The sequence below is a fragment of the Cyprinodon tularosa genome, unplaced genomic scaffold (genome assembly GCF_016077235.1).
Source record: "Cyprinodon tularosa strain WSP-4 unplaced genomic scaffold, ASM1607723v1 ctg203, whole genome shotgun sequence".
Lineage (NCBI taxonomy): Eukaryota > Metazoa > Chordata > Actinopteri > Cyprinodontiformes > Cyprinodontidae > Cyprinodon > Cyprinodon tularosa.
In genome coordinates, this window is record NW_024038748.1 from 1029020 (window position 1) to 1045505 (window position 16486).

At 39.5% G+C, this 16486-nt stretch overlaps 1 protein-coding gene across 1 annotated transcript; it reads right to left on the minus strand.

Annotated features, from left to right (window-relative positions):
• Window positions 1–2415: 2415 nt before the first annotated feature.
• Window positions 2416–15348, minus strand: LOC119783370 (sodium/potassium-transporting ATPase subunit beta-3-like). The gene is made up of 7 exons (XM_038284860.1): window positions 14882–15348; window positions 10856–10984; window positions 10665–10763; window positions 10319–10506; window positions 8397–8447; window positions 8176–8262; window positions 2416–4311 (listed from the first exon to the last, which is right to left on the minus strand). The coding sequence occupies exons 1-7, from the start codon at window positions 15183–15185 to the stop codon at window positions 4144–4146; spliced, it is 1026 nt and encodes a 341-aa protein (XP_038140788.1). The 5' UTR covers window positions 15186–15348; the 3' UTR covers window positions 2416–4143.
• Between the last annotated feature and the right edge of the window lie 1138 nt (window positions 15349–16486).

A 16486-nucleotide genomic window follows, 5' to 3' on the forward strand; every position in this document is an offset into this window, starting at 1 on the left:
GATGCCAATTTATGCTGCAGCACATCCGGTGACAGAAAGGTGAATCGCTTAAATTAATTCAGTGACCAGTAATAGCTTTTTGCCTAAACTAATTAATAAATAGGAGGGTAAATTTAACTCATCACTCCTTTTTTCTTAGTTTTTTCCTTGTTTTCACCCAGGAGGTCCTGATTCGATTCAATACGGCCCAATGCACCAATTTATGGAAGCTCATTGGTAGAATTCTCTTATGACAGAAAGAAGGCCTCGATTCACACCATCGTCATCCGGAGGGGGGAACATTTATTTACAAAACCGAATTCATACAGCTGTCTTAAACACTTCATACATTCAGCGCTATGTCCTCACATCTGTAATTTCCCCCAACCTTCAATCCATTGTGGGCGGCATTTATAGGCTCCACATCGCACTGTGTGGATGCACGTGCACGGGAATCTTACTGGAATTCACGTGTGCTGATTTGCGTCAAAGTCACTGCTACCCTCAAGAGCTGTTTACACAGACGTTCTCTGTTTTTGCCAAACCCCCTCATGCAGCCTTGGAGACCATGGTGTTACTAAGACTCAAAACTGACCTTTAAGTTTTGTTGCTAAGTAAGTATAGGGCCATGTTGTAGGATATATTCTGATTCTGATTTCTGATATAAGACAATAAAACTGCTTCTACACTGTCCAGCAAAGCAGCAGCCATCATACGGCCACCATAGAACACTAAGCGTTGCATTTAGATGTATTTTAAAATATAAAATTGAGCAGAGAAGAGTTTTTATTGCTATTTGAATTGTGAAATGAAGAAAACACAAGTTGTCTGCTTTCAGCTGCCACTAGTGCCATGATTTTGGTTCTGTTTAAGTTCTATCTTTAAGGTTTTATTGGTTTTATTTCCATTTTGTGTTATTCTAGTCATTTTTTATTGTATTTGAGTTCTAAGGTATGTCTTGTTTGCCCTCTGTTGCCCTCTTGTGTCAGTCTCCTTTTCCCTAGCTCCCTTCTAGACTCCCCTGTTCATACCTGCTCCCAATCAGATGATTAGCCTGGTCTTTGTTTCTCTCTCCCACATATGCAACTCCTGCTCATTCACTGTTGCTGGTTTGTCATCATCTCTTTGCCCCCATGTTGTAAGTATTCGGGGTTCTCAGTTTTTGTGCTTTTTCTGGTTTTATGTTTTTTGGATTTTTTCCTTCTGTTACCCATTTGTTATTAAATCTGCAAGTAACCACCTTCAGCTTCAGTCTCTGCATTTGGTTCCTCCTCTAACCACCACCCAGGCTCTGAGCCGTATCCCCCCAGTGCTTCCTTCACCCGGAATTGCTGCAAGTGAGATTTCTTTCTCCTTTTCCTTCTATCCTGTTTTTTCCTTATCTTTCTGCTTTAAGTTTAGTTTATAGAGAATTTGCTTACATTTAACTGTGTGTTGCAATCTGGTTAAGAATCCCCATCTATTGTTACACTCTGCCCCTCCTCCCTTTCATCATATGAAAAGGGGTTTTTTTTTACACACACACACACACACACACACACACACACACACACACACACACACACACACACACACACTGCCTGCCCCTACCTTTGGTTGAACAAACTTTTACTGTTGCTGTTTGAGATTGATTGTAACATGCTGGTGTTGTTAATGCATTTTTAACCATTTATCATTTAAGCCGAATATATTCACGCTGTTTTAATTGCACTGTTGTTATCATCATGTCTGCTGCTATTCCAAACGGACATTATTGAATGTAATAACATCTGGCTTATCTTGGACAATCTCAGAAGCCAGTTAAACAGACTCTTAGGGTTTTGTTCTTTTTTTTTCAAGACTAATCACTTGGTCTACCTGATTTTTTTTCTAATAGCGTGCAGTGTTCTGCATAGATGTTATATTTCAGTAATCCTAAATTATTAGAATAAAGACATCATTGTTCAACTTGCAGTTGTTTGTAATTCATTTACGAATGATTCATCACTCGGGCCAGATCCACCCTCTTTTGTAACAGTTTTAATAAATAGAGATAAGTAGTTCTTTGATTGATAATTAATAGCTCTGCTGATAACCTAGCCTAAGTCAGTAAATAGGTGTAGATACCTGGACTTTAACAGCTGGTCCAGGAACCATTCAGAGGTGAAAGGCACAAACCCTGGTAAGTGAGCAAATTAAAGCTCTAGTTACTCAACTAAGAACACTAATTTGATTTCAGCTCCGATTTTTAATAAGTTAAATAATTAACTACAACTCCAGTTCTAGTTAATAATTTATTCATTATCTGCAGGATATAATATTTCGTAACAACTTCATATTAGGGTTTTACTAATGGCCGCACCTTTGTTTAATTGTTCTGTAAAAGATGATGTGCTTTAATACATAAAAACAACTCATACAGCTTTAACACACAGCCTAAAAAATGGGGGCCCAACATTTAGAAGATGTATAATTTATTTAGAGCAGAGTTAAATAATCATTTGTCCAGGTATTTTCTGCTCCTCCAGCAGATACAGGAACATCATCATCATCATCATGTCAGTTATGTAATTCACAGCAATTTCTCTGTTATTGTGAAGAAAACAAAAAGATTTCACAGCACATTTAAACAGCAGTGATGTCGTAACAGCGTTTCACTAATTGTAACTCTGCTGATGTTTTTCATGGTGTTTAAATGGTCACACAGAACTCATTACAATCACACATAGTTCACATTTTAAAAACTGTACAGGCTGATGAACGGAAAGGAAATACACTTGATGAATATGATCTCACGAATCCGAGAGGAAATAAATAATTCAATCTGCTAAAATAATAACTGTATTAGGTTTAAATCTTTCTTTTGCTAAATCATCCACAGATGGGGGAGGGCAGCGCAGTGAGAGTCTCCTTTTATTTGGTCGCTAAATGCTTTTGGTAGCTTTTACTTGTAAACGATCACATCTAGTATTAGTCTGGATCAGCTGGTAGGAGACTGTGGTGCTTCAGCTCTGTTTTCCATTTAGTAAAAGCCTGGGGAGCTGGTTGGAGAAGAAAAGGTTCTTGTCATCATGAATCATTTAATTCTCTGTTTTTTCTTCAGAAATCTGCATATCTGTACTATCGACACTCTCAGTCCCCAAAATATGATGATTCTGAAAGATAAAAAAGCAGTCAACCTGACCTGATAATTGTGCAAATCCTCCTACTCGTGAATTGAGCTAAGTTGGTACTCTGCTGAAGGTACATTCAAGCTCAAATGTTTACACACCCCAACGACCTCCGTATGATGATCAACAATCCGTTCTGTCACTCTTGGTTAGAGGTTGGGTGAAGCCTTTAATCATCAATCAGGTTTAGATCAAAATTAATGCAGAAACTAACCAGATTTCAGCCACAACTATCAAAGCTACACTTGAGGAGATGTCAAAGCCATGGGCCATAAATTGTCTGGTTCCATTGGCAAGATTTCTGAACAAATTCACTTATTTTAAGAACAAATGACTTACCTAGATTTAGATTTTTCCAGTGCAGGTTTCTTACCCACTTCCTGAAAAACACATCTTTGATTATTTTTTATAAATCAGTCATGATTAATCTTAGACTTTAATTTTTGAAGGTCGGTAAGAAGCAGCCCTGTGGTTTAGTTTATCTGTTCCTTAGTATCAAGAAACCTTCTGCTGCACAGCCTGAACTCCTCAGTCAGAAAAATGGAAAACATTGCAGCTGATTCCTGTTTGGGTGACTGGATATCAGGTTGTTTGATTTTAAGACCATGTGAAAGCTAAAGAAACAGCAACCAGTGTTTATTAGATCAGGCTGACTCTGCTGCGCCGCCCTGCGACTCACAATAGGAATCAGATTATTTCTTATTATCTCACTAACATAGAAAAGTCTAAAAACAACACACTGGTGTGCTCTGGGGTCACATGCTTCCACATCAGACCTGATCTGTTCCCAGCGTCTGAACAGGATCCATGTAAACAGCTGGATGATCGGTCAAACTGGACTGACCCGCAAGGAGGTTGCAAAGGTTCTGGCAGTGTATGGTTAAACCTTAGAGGTCCAGATTTGATTAGATGACCCAGATTCATACGAGTAGGAGCAGATCAGGTCTGGGCTAAAGGTTTCCTGAATTTAAAATTGGTTTTTGTGTAAAATCAGGAAGTCCATGGCACCAAGTATTTACTGAAGGACCTTAACCCGGAAAGTGACCCGACCCATATTCTTGTCCCGCTCATCGTTGTTGCGTAGGTTGGTTCCCTCCACTTTACATTCCACCGTCTGCTCCACGTTGTAGTCTTCTTTAGTTAACAGCAGCTTGACGGCCACCAGAGGCTGGACGTAATCAGGCTGCAGGAACATTCAGAGGTTAAGGTTCTAATCTGCTTTGGGATCACAATGATCTGCAGAAATCATCAGAAGACAACTAGGAGAAGAACAAAAGGTTTAAAACTCGCACTAAATTTAGAAAATATCTTCTTTTATCTTTGTGTTAAAGCCATGACCAAAAGTGTCTGGAAATTTTCTCTTTGGCTCCAATGTGTTCTTCTTCTGAACAGTTTATCTTTTTATTTTATTTCATTATTTTCTTTCCTATGCGTTTTACATAGGAAAGAGTTCAAAGTATCTTCCTTGTTTTTACTCTACTTTAAAGGGGAACGTCGTTCTTTTTTACATTAGGCCCTTGATTTTACATTATGACATCATGTTCTACTCACCCATATGAGTTTTGTGTCATTTGGAGCCGTTCTGAAGATATTCTGTTAGGTAATATCCAAGTAACGTCCTCCTATGGGCAACGACTTGAAGGCAGAAACTAAACTGTTCATAATTTATTCTTTATGGTACGCCAGCATTCAGAACATTTAGGCGAATAACTGTCCCCCAGACATCCACAGTTATATTTTTTGCATTTATAACTTTTAAAAACAAAGCGGAGTGTGTATGACGTCATCCGTGTGCGCCGGCTACCATTCATTCATCCTGTTCGCTGAACTGCTGCTAGTTTTACTCACATGCCTGAAAGATGTCTAGTGCTACTACCACAGATGATCTCGCTCTCCAAATGGAATCGAAGGATTCAGATTAGCTAGCCGAATGAATAGAAGGAGTAGAGTGTAGCCGCCTGTGGCCCGCGCTGCCTGTTACGACTCCAGTCTGGCGCTCGGATGACGTCATACACACTCCGCTTTGTTTTTAAAAGATATAAATATAAAAAATATAACCAGTGATGTCTGGGGGACAGTGATTCTCCTACATGTTATGAATGCTGGCGTAACATAAATTATAAATTATGAACAGTTTAGTTTCTGCCTTCAAGTCGTTGCTCATAGGAAGACGTTACTTTGGTATAACCTAACGGCTCCAAATGAAACAAAACTCATATGGGTGAGTAGAACATGATGTAATAACGTAAATCAAGGTTAGAAACTGCAAATGTTTTGCTGTTTCTAGGTAAAACTTTATGTAAAATTTTACTGGGACATATTTCCTGTTCAGTTTCTGATAAGGGTCAATATTTCCAGAACTGATCAATCCTCCAGGCTTCTGGACATGCTTCTTCTGACAGGAACCCATTATTGAATTCTTCTGGCTTTAAGTGAATCATAGTTTGTTGCTATCTGCTTCTCAATCTGCAACTTTTTTCATACATTTAATACATTTGCAACTTTCTGTCTGTTTCCTGTTATTTTCATTAGAAGATCTGGACTCCTTGCAGTTTTTCTTTTTTTATTTCTTTTATCCCTTCTGTTTGTGGAATTATTGAAGTGTTTGGTTAGACTCAACACTACTCTGTTTCAAAGGTCACCTCAGATCAAAGACGGTGGTCCCTAAATAAATTAGTCTGCTCCTCACCTGCTTTTCCACCTCCAAATAACAATCATATAAAATGTAAATCAATTAGTCTGTATTTTGTGTTTCATATCAGTGACTAAAATAAAATAAAATGGAACATTTGGCTAGTACATCCTTAACTGAACACATTAGTGAGTGAATCCATCCTAACTGAGAAAAAAAAAATGGAAATCATTTAATTGACCAAAAGTTTTCAGTCTGAATACAAGAGGCTTGTTTCTGTTCCATAAGTAGAAGGTTTCATTCAGGTGAAGATGAATCCTCCAATGTAATCATCATCTAAGAACTGAATCTATGAAGATGCAAACATACTTTACAATATAATGGACTCTATAAAGCCCTATAGGGGGTTGGTAGTCATGTGAGAGTGATGGTGATGATCGACTTAAACAGAGATCAAAGAGGAAACATATATGAAGGATGCTATTTTTATATGTCCGCTGCCCTATGTGTCTACTGGTAAGGCACTAGCTTCATAAGTCAGAGATTATGGGTTTGAGGCCCATCTAGATTACACTTAATAAAAACTATTGACCTCTGGAATTCAATTTTCCCCACTGAGGAACAAGGGAAGGCTATTTCTTTTATTATAGCTATATATATTGACCCATTTTTTTTACATTACTACATCTCTACCTTTGCTTTATTTAATCCAGATGTCACAACCACTCCCTCGACAGGAATAAGCCCGTCACCTAGGTCATACTTTTTTGTCAAAAAATGGATCTCTGTCAGAAGCTCAGTACCATGGCATCATGATTAGATCCCACCCACACATTGAGTCCAATATGTTAGTGATGTTCTATAAAATGGAACAGTTGACACAACAGTTTGGACCAGTACATGTTGACATGCTTTAAAACATTAAGTGTTGTTAAATTAGCTCAGGAAGGGTGAGCCAAGCACATCATTATATGGTTTGACGTGATCAGGCAGCAACCTCTAGTCCTGAAAATTGCATGCATGCAGAGTTAGGACTCTAAAGCAGTGGAGATATGCTCTCTGGATTGTTAAATCGAGTCTCCCGGTGTTGCAACGCGATGGATGGATGTTTTTGGCCGGGGCAAACTTCCACGCAAAGACTTATTTATATGTTTTTTTTTTAACTGTTGAGGAAAATGTGTGGTCTCTCTCACCAACTCAAATCCATCTATATAAGTACTGACATTATGGAAAAGGGGAAATAACTGACTTAAACGGTGACAGAGGAACTGAGCTGATTGCATTATAATTTCTATCACATTTGATTTCACCTAGTATAATGTTTTAATCGTAGATAACTTTATCAGATCTGAAACCACTTTGTGATATATGCTAGCACTGCTGAGCATACCTGTCACACAAATAAATAAGGTTAAAAAACAGCTTACATTCAAAATAAAAGTCATCAGCAACAGCTCTAAGTGCTTTGTTGCTTTACGTGAACTATTTAGGGCTTAATGTTGGCATTAAGAGGGCAGAACAAGAGCTCTGCCTCATTGAGGTCCAGCTTTGATCTATAAAGGAAAATGGTTTTGTGCATGAGCATAGATTTTTACTGGTGTCACTTTTGCTGGGGTGTTTGGTGTGCATCCACTTTTATTATTGAGTTTCAAGCAATGGGTTTTAAATTAAGACTCTTGGTCATTTTTCAGAAGTTAAACTAGACCACTTGCTTTAAGTAAAAACATAGATTAAGGCTGGGGATATGAAAACTTTATTGGGAAAATGATCATTTTTAACATTTTAACAAGATTCTGGACCTGAGGAAGAAAATGAGTCCAGCTCAACCCAAAAGAGCAGCTTTAGGGTGAATTAGAGCAGAGACTGTGCGCCCAGCCATCCAGTCCAACCTCTGACTTAATAATCGCCCTTCTGGAAAAACGACCCAAACATCCTAAAAACCCAGCCTTTAGTTATGTGAAAAGCCTTTTCAAAAGAGTTAAAGCAAATGGTGGGCAGACATGACATTAAAACCAATGGATCAAGAATGTGAGAAGAATGAAATTCATGTGTTTGTTAAGATACACTCAATAATAAAGCCAGTGTAGTGAATATTCCTGTCAGAGTATTAAACTATAGCTTCAGCTTCTTAGGCTCAGTTTCATACATGACAGTGGCGCCATCATGTGGCCATGTAAGGAAATGTCAGGCTGAAGGCTGAAAATATGTTTGAGAATCAATATTATGAAGTAAAGTTGCATAAAACCAGTGCAAAATAAATTCACTGAACAGAAATGACCTGAAATCCTTCATGGGTTTAGATCTTTAGCTCATTCTATTTGCAGGTCCTCTCTGCATGGACAGCAGTATGAGGCGCCTCATCTTTAAACACATAATCATCAATATTGATGTGAGAAGCAAACAGAATTCACTTACATGAGCGTTCTTGCCATAGTACGGGAAAAACATCTTATCCAGACGGCCTTCAGGTGGGAAGTAAAGCATCTGCAGCGGCGTGTTTCTCTGTCAGGCAGTGAAACAGAAACTGTGAGTTATTGAAAGTCCGATCTGTCACTGCACTCATTCACAGCAGCTACGCCACACGCCTACACATGAAAACATTCACAGGAGCATGGTGGGATAGAAGGATTGGTTACCTTGGAGGTACAGTTGATGTATGGATCTCCTTGGGGCTTCAGTCCAATGACCTGCAGACAGAAACGTGCACCTCAGTCATCCTAAGCTGCAGATACAGAGTCAATCTGAACACTAAAGCACACGTTTATCTGTTTCTCTACAGATTTTCACCAATAGTTGGCAGAAGTTGCACATTTTTTTTTGCCAGGACTGTAAAGACGTCGATTATCTTTGCAAAAATAGGATTAAAAAACTTGAGTTCATTAACAGCAAGCTGCTAAAGGTCCTTCATGAGTCAAATGCTTTTGGGTTTATTGTTATTCTAGGTTATAGTCAGATTATCCATAAAGTTGCAGTTAAGGTTAGAGAGTGAAGTTCAAACTGCTGTGCCTAATCCAGACATCATGATGAGACACGGATGATCCTGGTCAATTTGGCACTACAGCCTTCTAGAAAAAGAAGTTTAAAAAAAAATGTATCTTAATTTTCATGAGGTATGTTGTGCTTATAAGTCCTGTCACCCAAAGCATGTGGGGTGTCATAGTGTTCACTGTGCTAAAGAACCTGTGAAGGAAACCATACAGGCTACGTTTCCAACTACAGCCTACACTTTTCTGTCAGCCTTATCATGGCAACACTTCTCTTTGGAGTCCTTAAGAGCCCTTACCAATTTTGTTCGGATAGAGCCACTGACTTTAACCAATGAGGAAACATACCCTTTACCTTGCTCATTTCGAATATACATAACGCCCCCAGGTGAGAAATTGCGGTGCAAGCTTTGCTTTTATTCCAATTCACGAACCAAAGCTGATTTTCATTCATTCCGTTTTTGCATTTTTATATAAATATTAAAGCACTAAGATCATTTAAGAATGGAGTGCCTTTTGGTTGCTTAGTCTTATAAGAACAAACGGGCTTTAATTTGAAGGCAACCAGACTTTGGCTTAGTATTTTTTTATGTTTTGACACCTATCCAATCCGTCTGTTGGGTCACATCAGAGCAATCTGTAGTTGAATCGCTGATGTATTTAAGCAGCATTGAGGTCCAGCGTCCTTCGCACTTTCTAAGATAGATGATACTCAAATAGCCACCTCTAGTTCTTCTAGATTGTTGTAGCCTTTTGTTGTGCATTGACTATGTGATTGGTCATTTGAATAATAAAGTGAGTTCTTATGTTACCTCTATGGAATGAGTTCCATGTCTGAATTTTAAGTGCTTGGAACCCCCCCCCCCCCCCCCCCCCCCCCCCTCCCCCTCCTCTTTAGTCATGGTTTTCCTCTTTTCACAATGGCTTCCTTGACCCCTCTTTCAAACCATCTGTCCTCCCTGTCCAAAATCTAAACACTTTGGTCTTCAAAGTTGTCTCCTTTATGCTTGGAGACAAGTACAGCTGAACTTTGCCCAGAGCTACTGGATCTCTTGTGCTGTACCATGCATTTATGTAACTGTTGTTGGTTTATCCAATGTAGTAGGCTGTACAGTCCTCACTGCACTGAATTGCATATACAATTTCTTTTTTCCAGCTTTTATTATCATTACACTGTCACAAGTACAGAGCGACGAAATTAAATCTCTGCATTTAACCCATCCCTTTGGGGAGAAGTGGGCTGCCATTGTGCGGCACCCGGGGAGCAGTGTGGGGATTTTTGCTCAGGGAGCCAGAACTGCAGTCTGTGGGAGTTGGGCTTGAACTCAGAACCTCTGGATTCCAAGAGCAATGCTCTAACCATTACTGTAGGTCACCACTCCCCCCTTTATTTTATTTTTTTATTTATACAATACTTCAAACAACTTAGTGGTTGTCACCAATTTAAGCCTGTTTGGGGTTGCCATGACCCGGATGACTGAGAATTTACACAGGCAAGTTATTCGTTTGTAAGCTGTGGCAAGTTAATAAATACTCTGTACAATCACACACATTCATTTTAGATGCTTACTGACCCGATTCATCTTGACGATGATGCAGGGTTGCCCTTCAGCGTACCCAAAGCTGGTGTCTGGCAGTCCGGAGCACAGACGCAGTGCACTGCGTTTAAACTGACAAACCTTCTTTTTAGGTTGCTCATCCTGATCAGTGTATTCCCCTACCATACACAAGTCATTCCCCTCCTGGATGCTGTCGTTGTACTCTGTAAAGAAGCACATATGCTTTTGTTTCAAATTATTCAAATGCAATGAATTCTTATCCTGAACCAAACAGACTTAATGCATGGTCTCTGCAGCACATAGAGGCTTCAGATCCGGTGCTCTAAAACATGCTACATTGGTGCACCCATGTTTGACTCACTCTGCAGAAAGTCATGCAGCTGTTGGACATACGGGTTGTACTTCGTTGGATCAGAACGGTTGTAGGAAATCTCAAAACCAAGAGGACGGACAACCAATCCTGAAATTAGCCAAAGTAGTGATTAAACAGTGGAAATATAAAGTAACGTATCTCTTAGCTAGCATTGATGGAGGGAGGGAGATCAGACTAACCTGGGTTGGCCAGTCGGTCCTGGTGCCTTGGAACATTATCATCTAGTGTCTGTAGCATCACCCACATGGTGAGGGTAAACATTCCCGCCAGGAAGCCATAAAAGATGAGGTAGAAGAGGAAGATCAGACCTGGAAGGAAAACCAGACATGTCTTGGTTTACATCTGCAGAAACAAGCATGATACCAGTCAGTCTTGTATCCTTGGTTTGGTCAAAGCGGCTCATTCCAATGGTCTTTAGGATAATTAAGGTGCAGACATTAAAGTATTCCGGCAATTGCCCGTAGATTAAAAAAAAAAAACATTGACGGTAAATAAATTTTAAAAAGACAATGGAAATCCCTCTTGCATTTGTCAGCCAATGGTAGCAAAGGAGCACTTTGAAACTAGCAATATTAGCCAATCAGGAAGAAGGGGACGGGGGCTGTTCGTGTGGTTGTGCACACTACACGTTTGAAACAGTTCATGTAGCAGCGTCAATAACTGACCGTTTTTGCGAGTTAAAAATTGGTGTTTGTGCTTTCCTCACCGAACACAACCTCTCATTGACACTAGATATAGATGCACTTTTGCCATCTTCTGGACGTTTTTGGTATTGGAATTTCAAAAATCAATCATTCATGCAATCTCTGATTCCATGCCCCCCCACTCTCCTATATATATATATATATATATATATATATATATATATATATATATATATATATATATATATATATATATATATATATATATATATATATATATATATATATATATATATATATATATATATAGTTTTGACACGAGTTTCTTGCCAGTGTCGAAAAAAGTTCAGGCTCAGGACTTTTTTTTGTTTTAATCCCTGAAGGTGGTTTATTTCTAATTTTTGGTCCTGGCTATTAAACGAGTCCCTTCACAAAGACATTCTTTCCCTTTTGCCCAGAGCCTGCTGGGATTCACTCCAGCTCCTCCACATTTTTAGTGGGTTAGGAACGGTTCTCCTGCTGGTCAACATTTCCCCTTTATTCTTTATGCTTTAAAGCTGCAGGTTAACACCTTTAAGATTACTGCTGGCTGGCTGGCTGGATAGATGGATGGATGGATGTTTTATAACTGAATTAGAACTCACCAATTAATCTCTTTGAAACGAAAAATCGAATATCTTAATGTTTTGTTGAAATACGTATTGATTTATTTTAAGCAATTCTTATGTCAGAATTTCCGTTGCTGCCCATGAGTAAGATTTACATCAATAAAATATAAATGTCTCTTATGTAGAGTTGATTTAATCAGAGCGTAGAATTTACAACTAACACATTAGTAAAGTATCTCCGTGTTAATGTCTGTCTTCTGAATTATGTATGAGGCTGCAGAAATCAGAGTGACTATAAATCTGCAGCGAGCAGCTACTCAGTAAAGACAGTTCTAACTGAGCTTTCAGCTGTAGTGTTGGTTGATCAGTTCTGGATGCTCTAAATAAACTTGGCAGTCAGATCAGTTCTGGATGGTTGGTGTGGTGGTGAAAAGACTGTTGCATATAAAAAAGCAACAGGCAGCAAGTGAACCTATGAATTTGGATCTGATTTGAAACATTTCTGCAAGAACAGACAGAACAGAGTCATGGTGGAAATAAGGCTTGTTTTGACTGACAGATGGCTGCTTAAAAAAAAGGTTTGATCATTAGAGTGAAGATGGTATGATAGCAACAAATTTCTGTCATTTTAGCTTAAAACAAGAAAAGTTGAACATTTATTCCAGATGAGCTGAGGGAAACCGAAACAGGAAGTGACCAATGTAAAGAAAAAAGGATGTGTCTAGTTATGACTCATACACCTAACTCTGTGTTAGAGTCATGCAGCTAATCAAACTTACCACTCAGTTCCAGTTTTCACTCCAAACAATCACATCAATGACATAAGGATGTTCAAAAATGAGACATTTCTTGACATGCTTTTATTTTATTAGTTGTGGGGTTACATGCTGAGAGGTTAGCATGACTGAAGAAGGCAGAAAAGTAAGAGGAGGGGCACCAGCAGCGTCCCCCTGCAGGGTATTTTTAGATGCATGACTGGTACCAGCATTTCATACCTGAAGAACACAAGAGGGAAAAGACCAGGCCCTAGAGCACGTTTAATAAACCCAACATTAGCTTCAGTTCATCTGTCTGGGGAGGCTTTAGGTTTAAAGGCATGGATGCTGATCAAAATGTGCAAGATGTGCTGCTGGGTGGAGTCTGCACCACTCAGCAGCACAACAAATCTGTGCAGCCGGCTTGATTCAAACAGAGTGATCAATAGGCTGCAGATACAGAGAGTGACTGGAGTTGATGTGGTCTGAATCTAAATTAATGTACAGTTACATGACTTTCACACATAAATTATTCAAAATTAATTTTAGTCTTAATTGGTTAACCTGGTTGTTTTGCAATGGCAGAAGAAAATGGATGAACTCAGGATCCAATGAATGAAGGTCTCTCTGTGAGGCCCAGTTACATCCTCTCCTTCACCGATTGGACCAGCCAAACCCCTTCGTAAAATACCCATTTGTTTTGTTAGACCTATACATTTCGTTATGTCAGTCGAATTCTAATATCACACAGAAATTACTGAGCATTACAAAAAGTTTTCAAAGGACCATTTATTATAATAACCAAAAAAAAAAAAAAAAAAAAGCATCTTAACCAAAAAAAACTCATATAATTCCTTCTTAAACTGAACTGATTGCAGTTAGCTACATTTCTGTTTCCGCTTCATTCATTCAAATCAGATAATTTATATTGTGCCAATTTACAACACATCATCTCAAGGCAGTTCACCAGATCATACATCCAAATTGATTCAAAGTGTTCTATCTAAGGAAAACCAGTTGATTGGATTCATTATTCAGACCCTAGCGTGAATCCAAGAATCACTGAGACATAACCTGTCTAACAACATGAAGTAGGTTGAAGGGTCTAGATTGCAGGACAATTTTTGGAACTGAAGGAAATTAAGAACAGGTGAGAAAATAAAATGACATCTACCAAACTGGACTGGGTCAAAAAGCTATTTCTGAGATTTTGGGGGCATTAAAGTACTAAATTGAGAATGATTATCCAATCATGAAGATCCTTCTCAGGTGTGGTAGACCTACTGAAATAACTCAAAGAGCTCATCAAGAACCAATGGCTTATGATTCACCAATGAGAAAGAGAGATGGATGAGAAAGGGATACAGGCTGGAACCATGCCGACCCACAAAGGTACAACTCATATCTGCCATTTTTGGACAGATGGAACCAAAGTGGACATTTTAGGAAGCCGAGTGTCCCATCAACTGTGCTGTAAAATCAACATAACTTCAAAAAGAACACCATTCTGGGAGACAAGTACGGAAGTGGGAGTGTGATGATGAGAAAATATCTGGAAATCCTGCAATAATCACACAATTGGCATATTTAAAAAAAAAACAATTAATCAATAGTTTATGTTTTTCTGTCTTGGGTTCATACAATGATTCATCCATCCACCCTTATATCTAAAAGGTCCATCTATTCAGGATTTTAGTCAAAAAGCTGCTTCTGGATGGTGTCTGCTGTTTTGGCATTCAGGCGAGACAGCTTTATGCTCTTCATGACTCTGGATCATTGTTGGAGGAAAGTCTAAGAAAAATGACTAAAGGTTCAGGTTGATTTGCTGTAACCAACGTTTAAACATTTAGATCTAATCTCAGTGAAACCCACAGAAAGAATCAGAACTGGGCTGGTTTAATGAACTGTGAACTCAACTAATGGTTCAATGAACTAGATTGATTTAATAAGCTGATCTAATTCCTTTTTAATCATCTAATTGGTTTAATAATTAGCTGGATATGATGAACACAGATTTTAGATGCTTCAACATTAGCTTTTAATCTTTTTAATATTGGCTCGGCTCAGTTCGGCTCGGCTTGGTTTGGCCCTCAGCTGCAGGAGAACGTGGGTTAAATCATCCGAACCGAACCAGGCCTGGGTTCGTTGGAAATGATCCCATAGAACCGTGCGTGTGCGCGCCTCAGGCCGCGTCTTACCCCAACTGCTGGCGGTTCGGCCCAGAAACTCTCCGGTCCGGGGATTGTAGATGAAATCCTTCCATGATTCTTTGTTCTGATCTTTCTTCTCCTCCTTCTTCTGAACCTTCTCCTCCTCCTTCTTCTCCTCCTTTTTCTCCTCTTTTTTCTCCTCCGTTTTCTCCTCCACCTTCACCTCCTCCTTCGCCGCATCCTTCTCCTCCCCCTGCGCCTCTTTCGCCTCCTCTTTCTGCTCCGCGTTCGTCGTCTCTTTAGGCGGCTCCTGGTTCGGTTCTTGGTTCTGGACTTCTGTGGTGGACGACATGCTGGTGTGGTGCCGGACTGATCCGAACCGGGCTAATTAATCTGTGCTTAAAGCGATCCGTCGGATCTGTCAGCGATGCTCGCTCTGGAGCCCAACACACACACACGCACGCACACACGGAGGCTCTCACTTGCGCACGTGAAGAATGCGCGCGCACGCCCACACACGGCAGCGCACGGAGTGCTGCAGAACGCGGCGCATGCGCTGTCCGTGGTCCTGATGCTCTCCAGTGATGGAGTCAGAGAGAAGCCCAGGAGATGATTTAATTTGATTAATTAAACAGCCAACTAAATCACGTGATCATTAATGGCAGAGATTCTTATCACATCAGAGAAACTACCTGATCCTCAGGATGACACACACCCCGATATTAGAATAGAATAGAATGGAATACAATAGAATAGAATATGATATGATATAATATTGTTTTTTAGGTGGCATATGTGCGGTGGGTGAAATCAGATTTTTCACACTAAACTATCTCAAGTTATATAATCACACCAGAAGTGACAGTCACATGATGACAGGAAGTCAGATTCATTGGGTCAAAGCATGATGATGTCATACTGATGTCACACACACGCCACAAGGTATGGAGTCACGTGAGCAGCAGTGGAAAGGGGACCAGCCAAAGAAGAGGGATGTGAAGAAGGAGATGTGAAGGAGCTGAGCGACTGCAGAAAACAGCCGAGTCCATCCTGCTGAGCATCTGCTTCCTCTGATCCATCATTGTGCCTGTTAGGCCACGCCAAGTAAAATATTTCATATAGGCTCACCTGTCTGTGTTGAATCTCCAAGTCAAATTAAACCCAGCTCCACAAACCATGTAGATCTGTGATGTGAAGCTGGTTAATTAATGTAGGATCAGAATTCAGCTGTTTAGATCACATCCATCTGGTTGGTTGCATGTTCAGTTAAATCTGATAATTAGGCCAGAGTCTGAGCCAGACATTAAGCTCTTTTCTTTTCTTTACCAGTCATCTGAAAATTTTATCCCAACCAAAACAGGCTTAACTTAAATTAATTAGCATACAATGCATTAATCAACAATCGTTATTAAAATAATCATAGTTTAATCAGTCTGATTATAGATTTTAAATGATTTCCGCTCAGATTCAAGAGTATTACAGTTATCTTTAACCCGTTGCTATTACATTCCTTTCACACAATCTGTTGTCCTGAAGAAGCACGTGGCAGCAGTCGAGAGAAACAAATGGGCGTTACTAAGAGAATTAGGTTTAGCGAGATCACCGTTTCCTGCAGCAGACTGGAAGTTAACAGGAAAGAGGACTTTCAGTTCA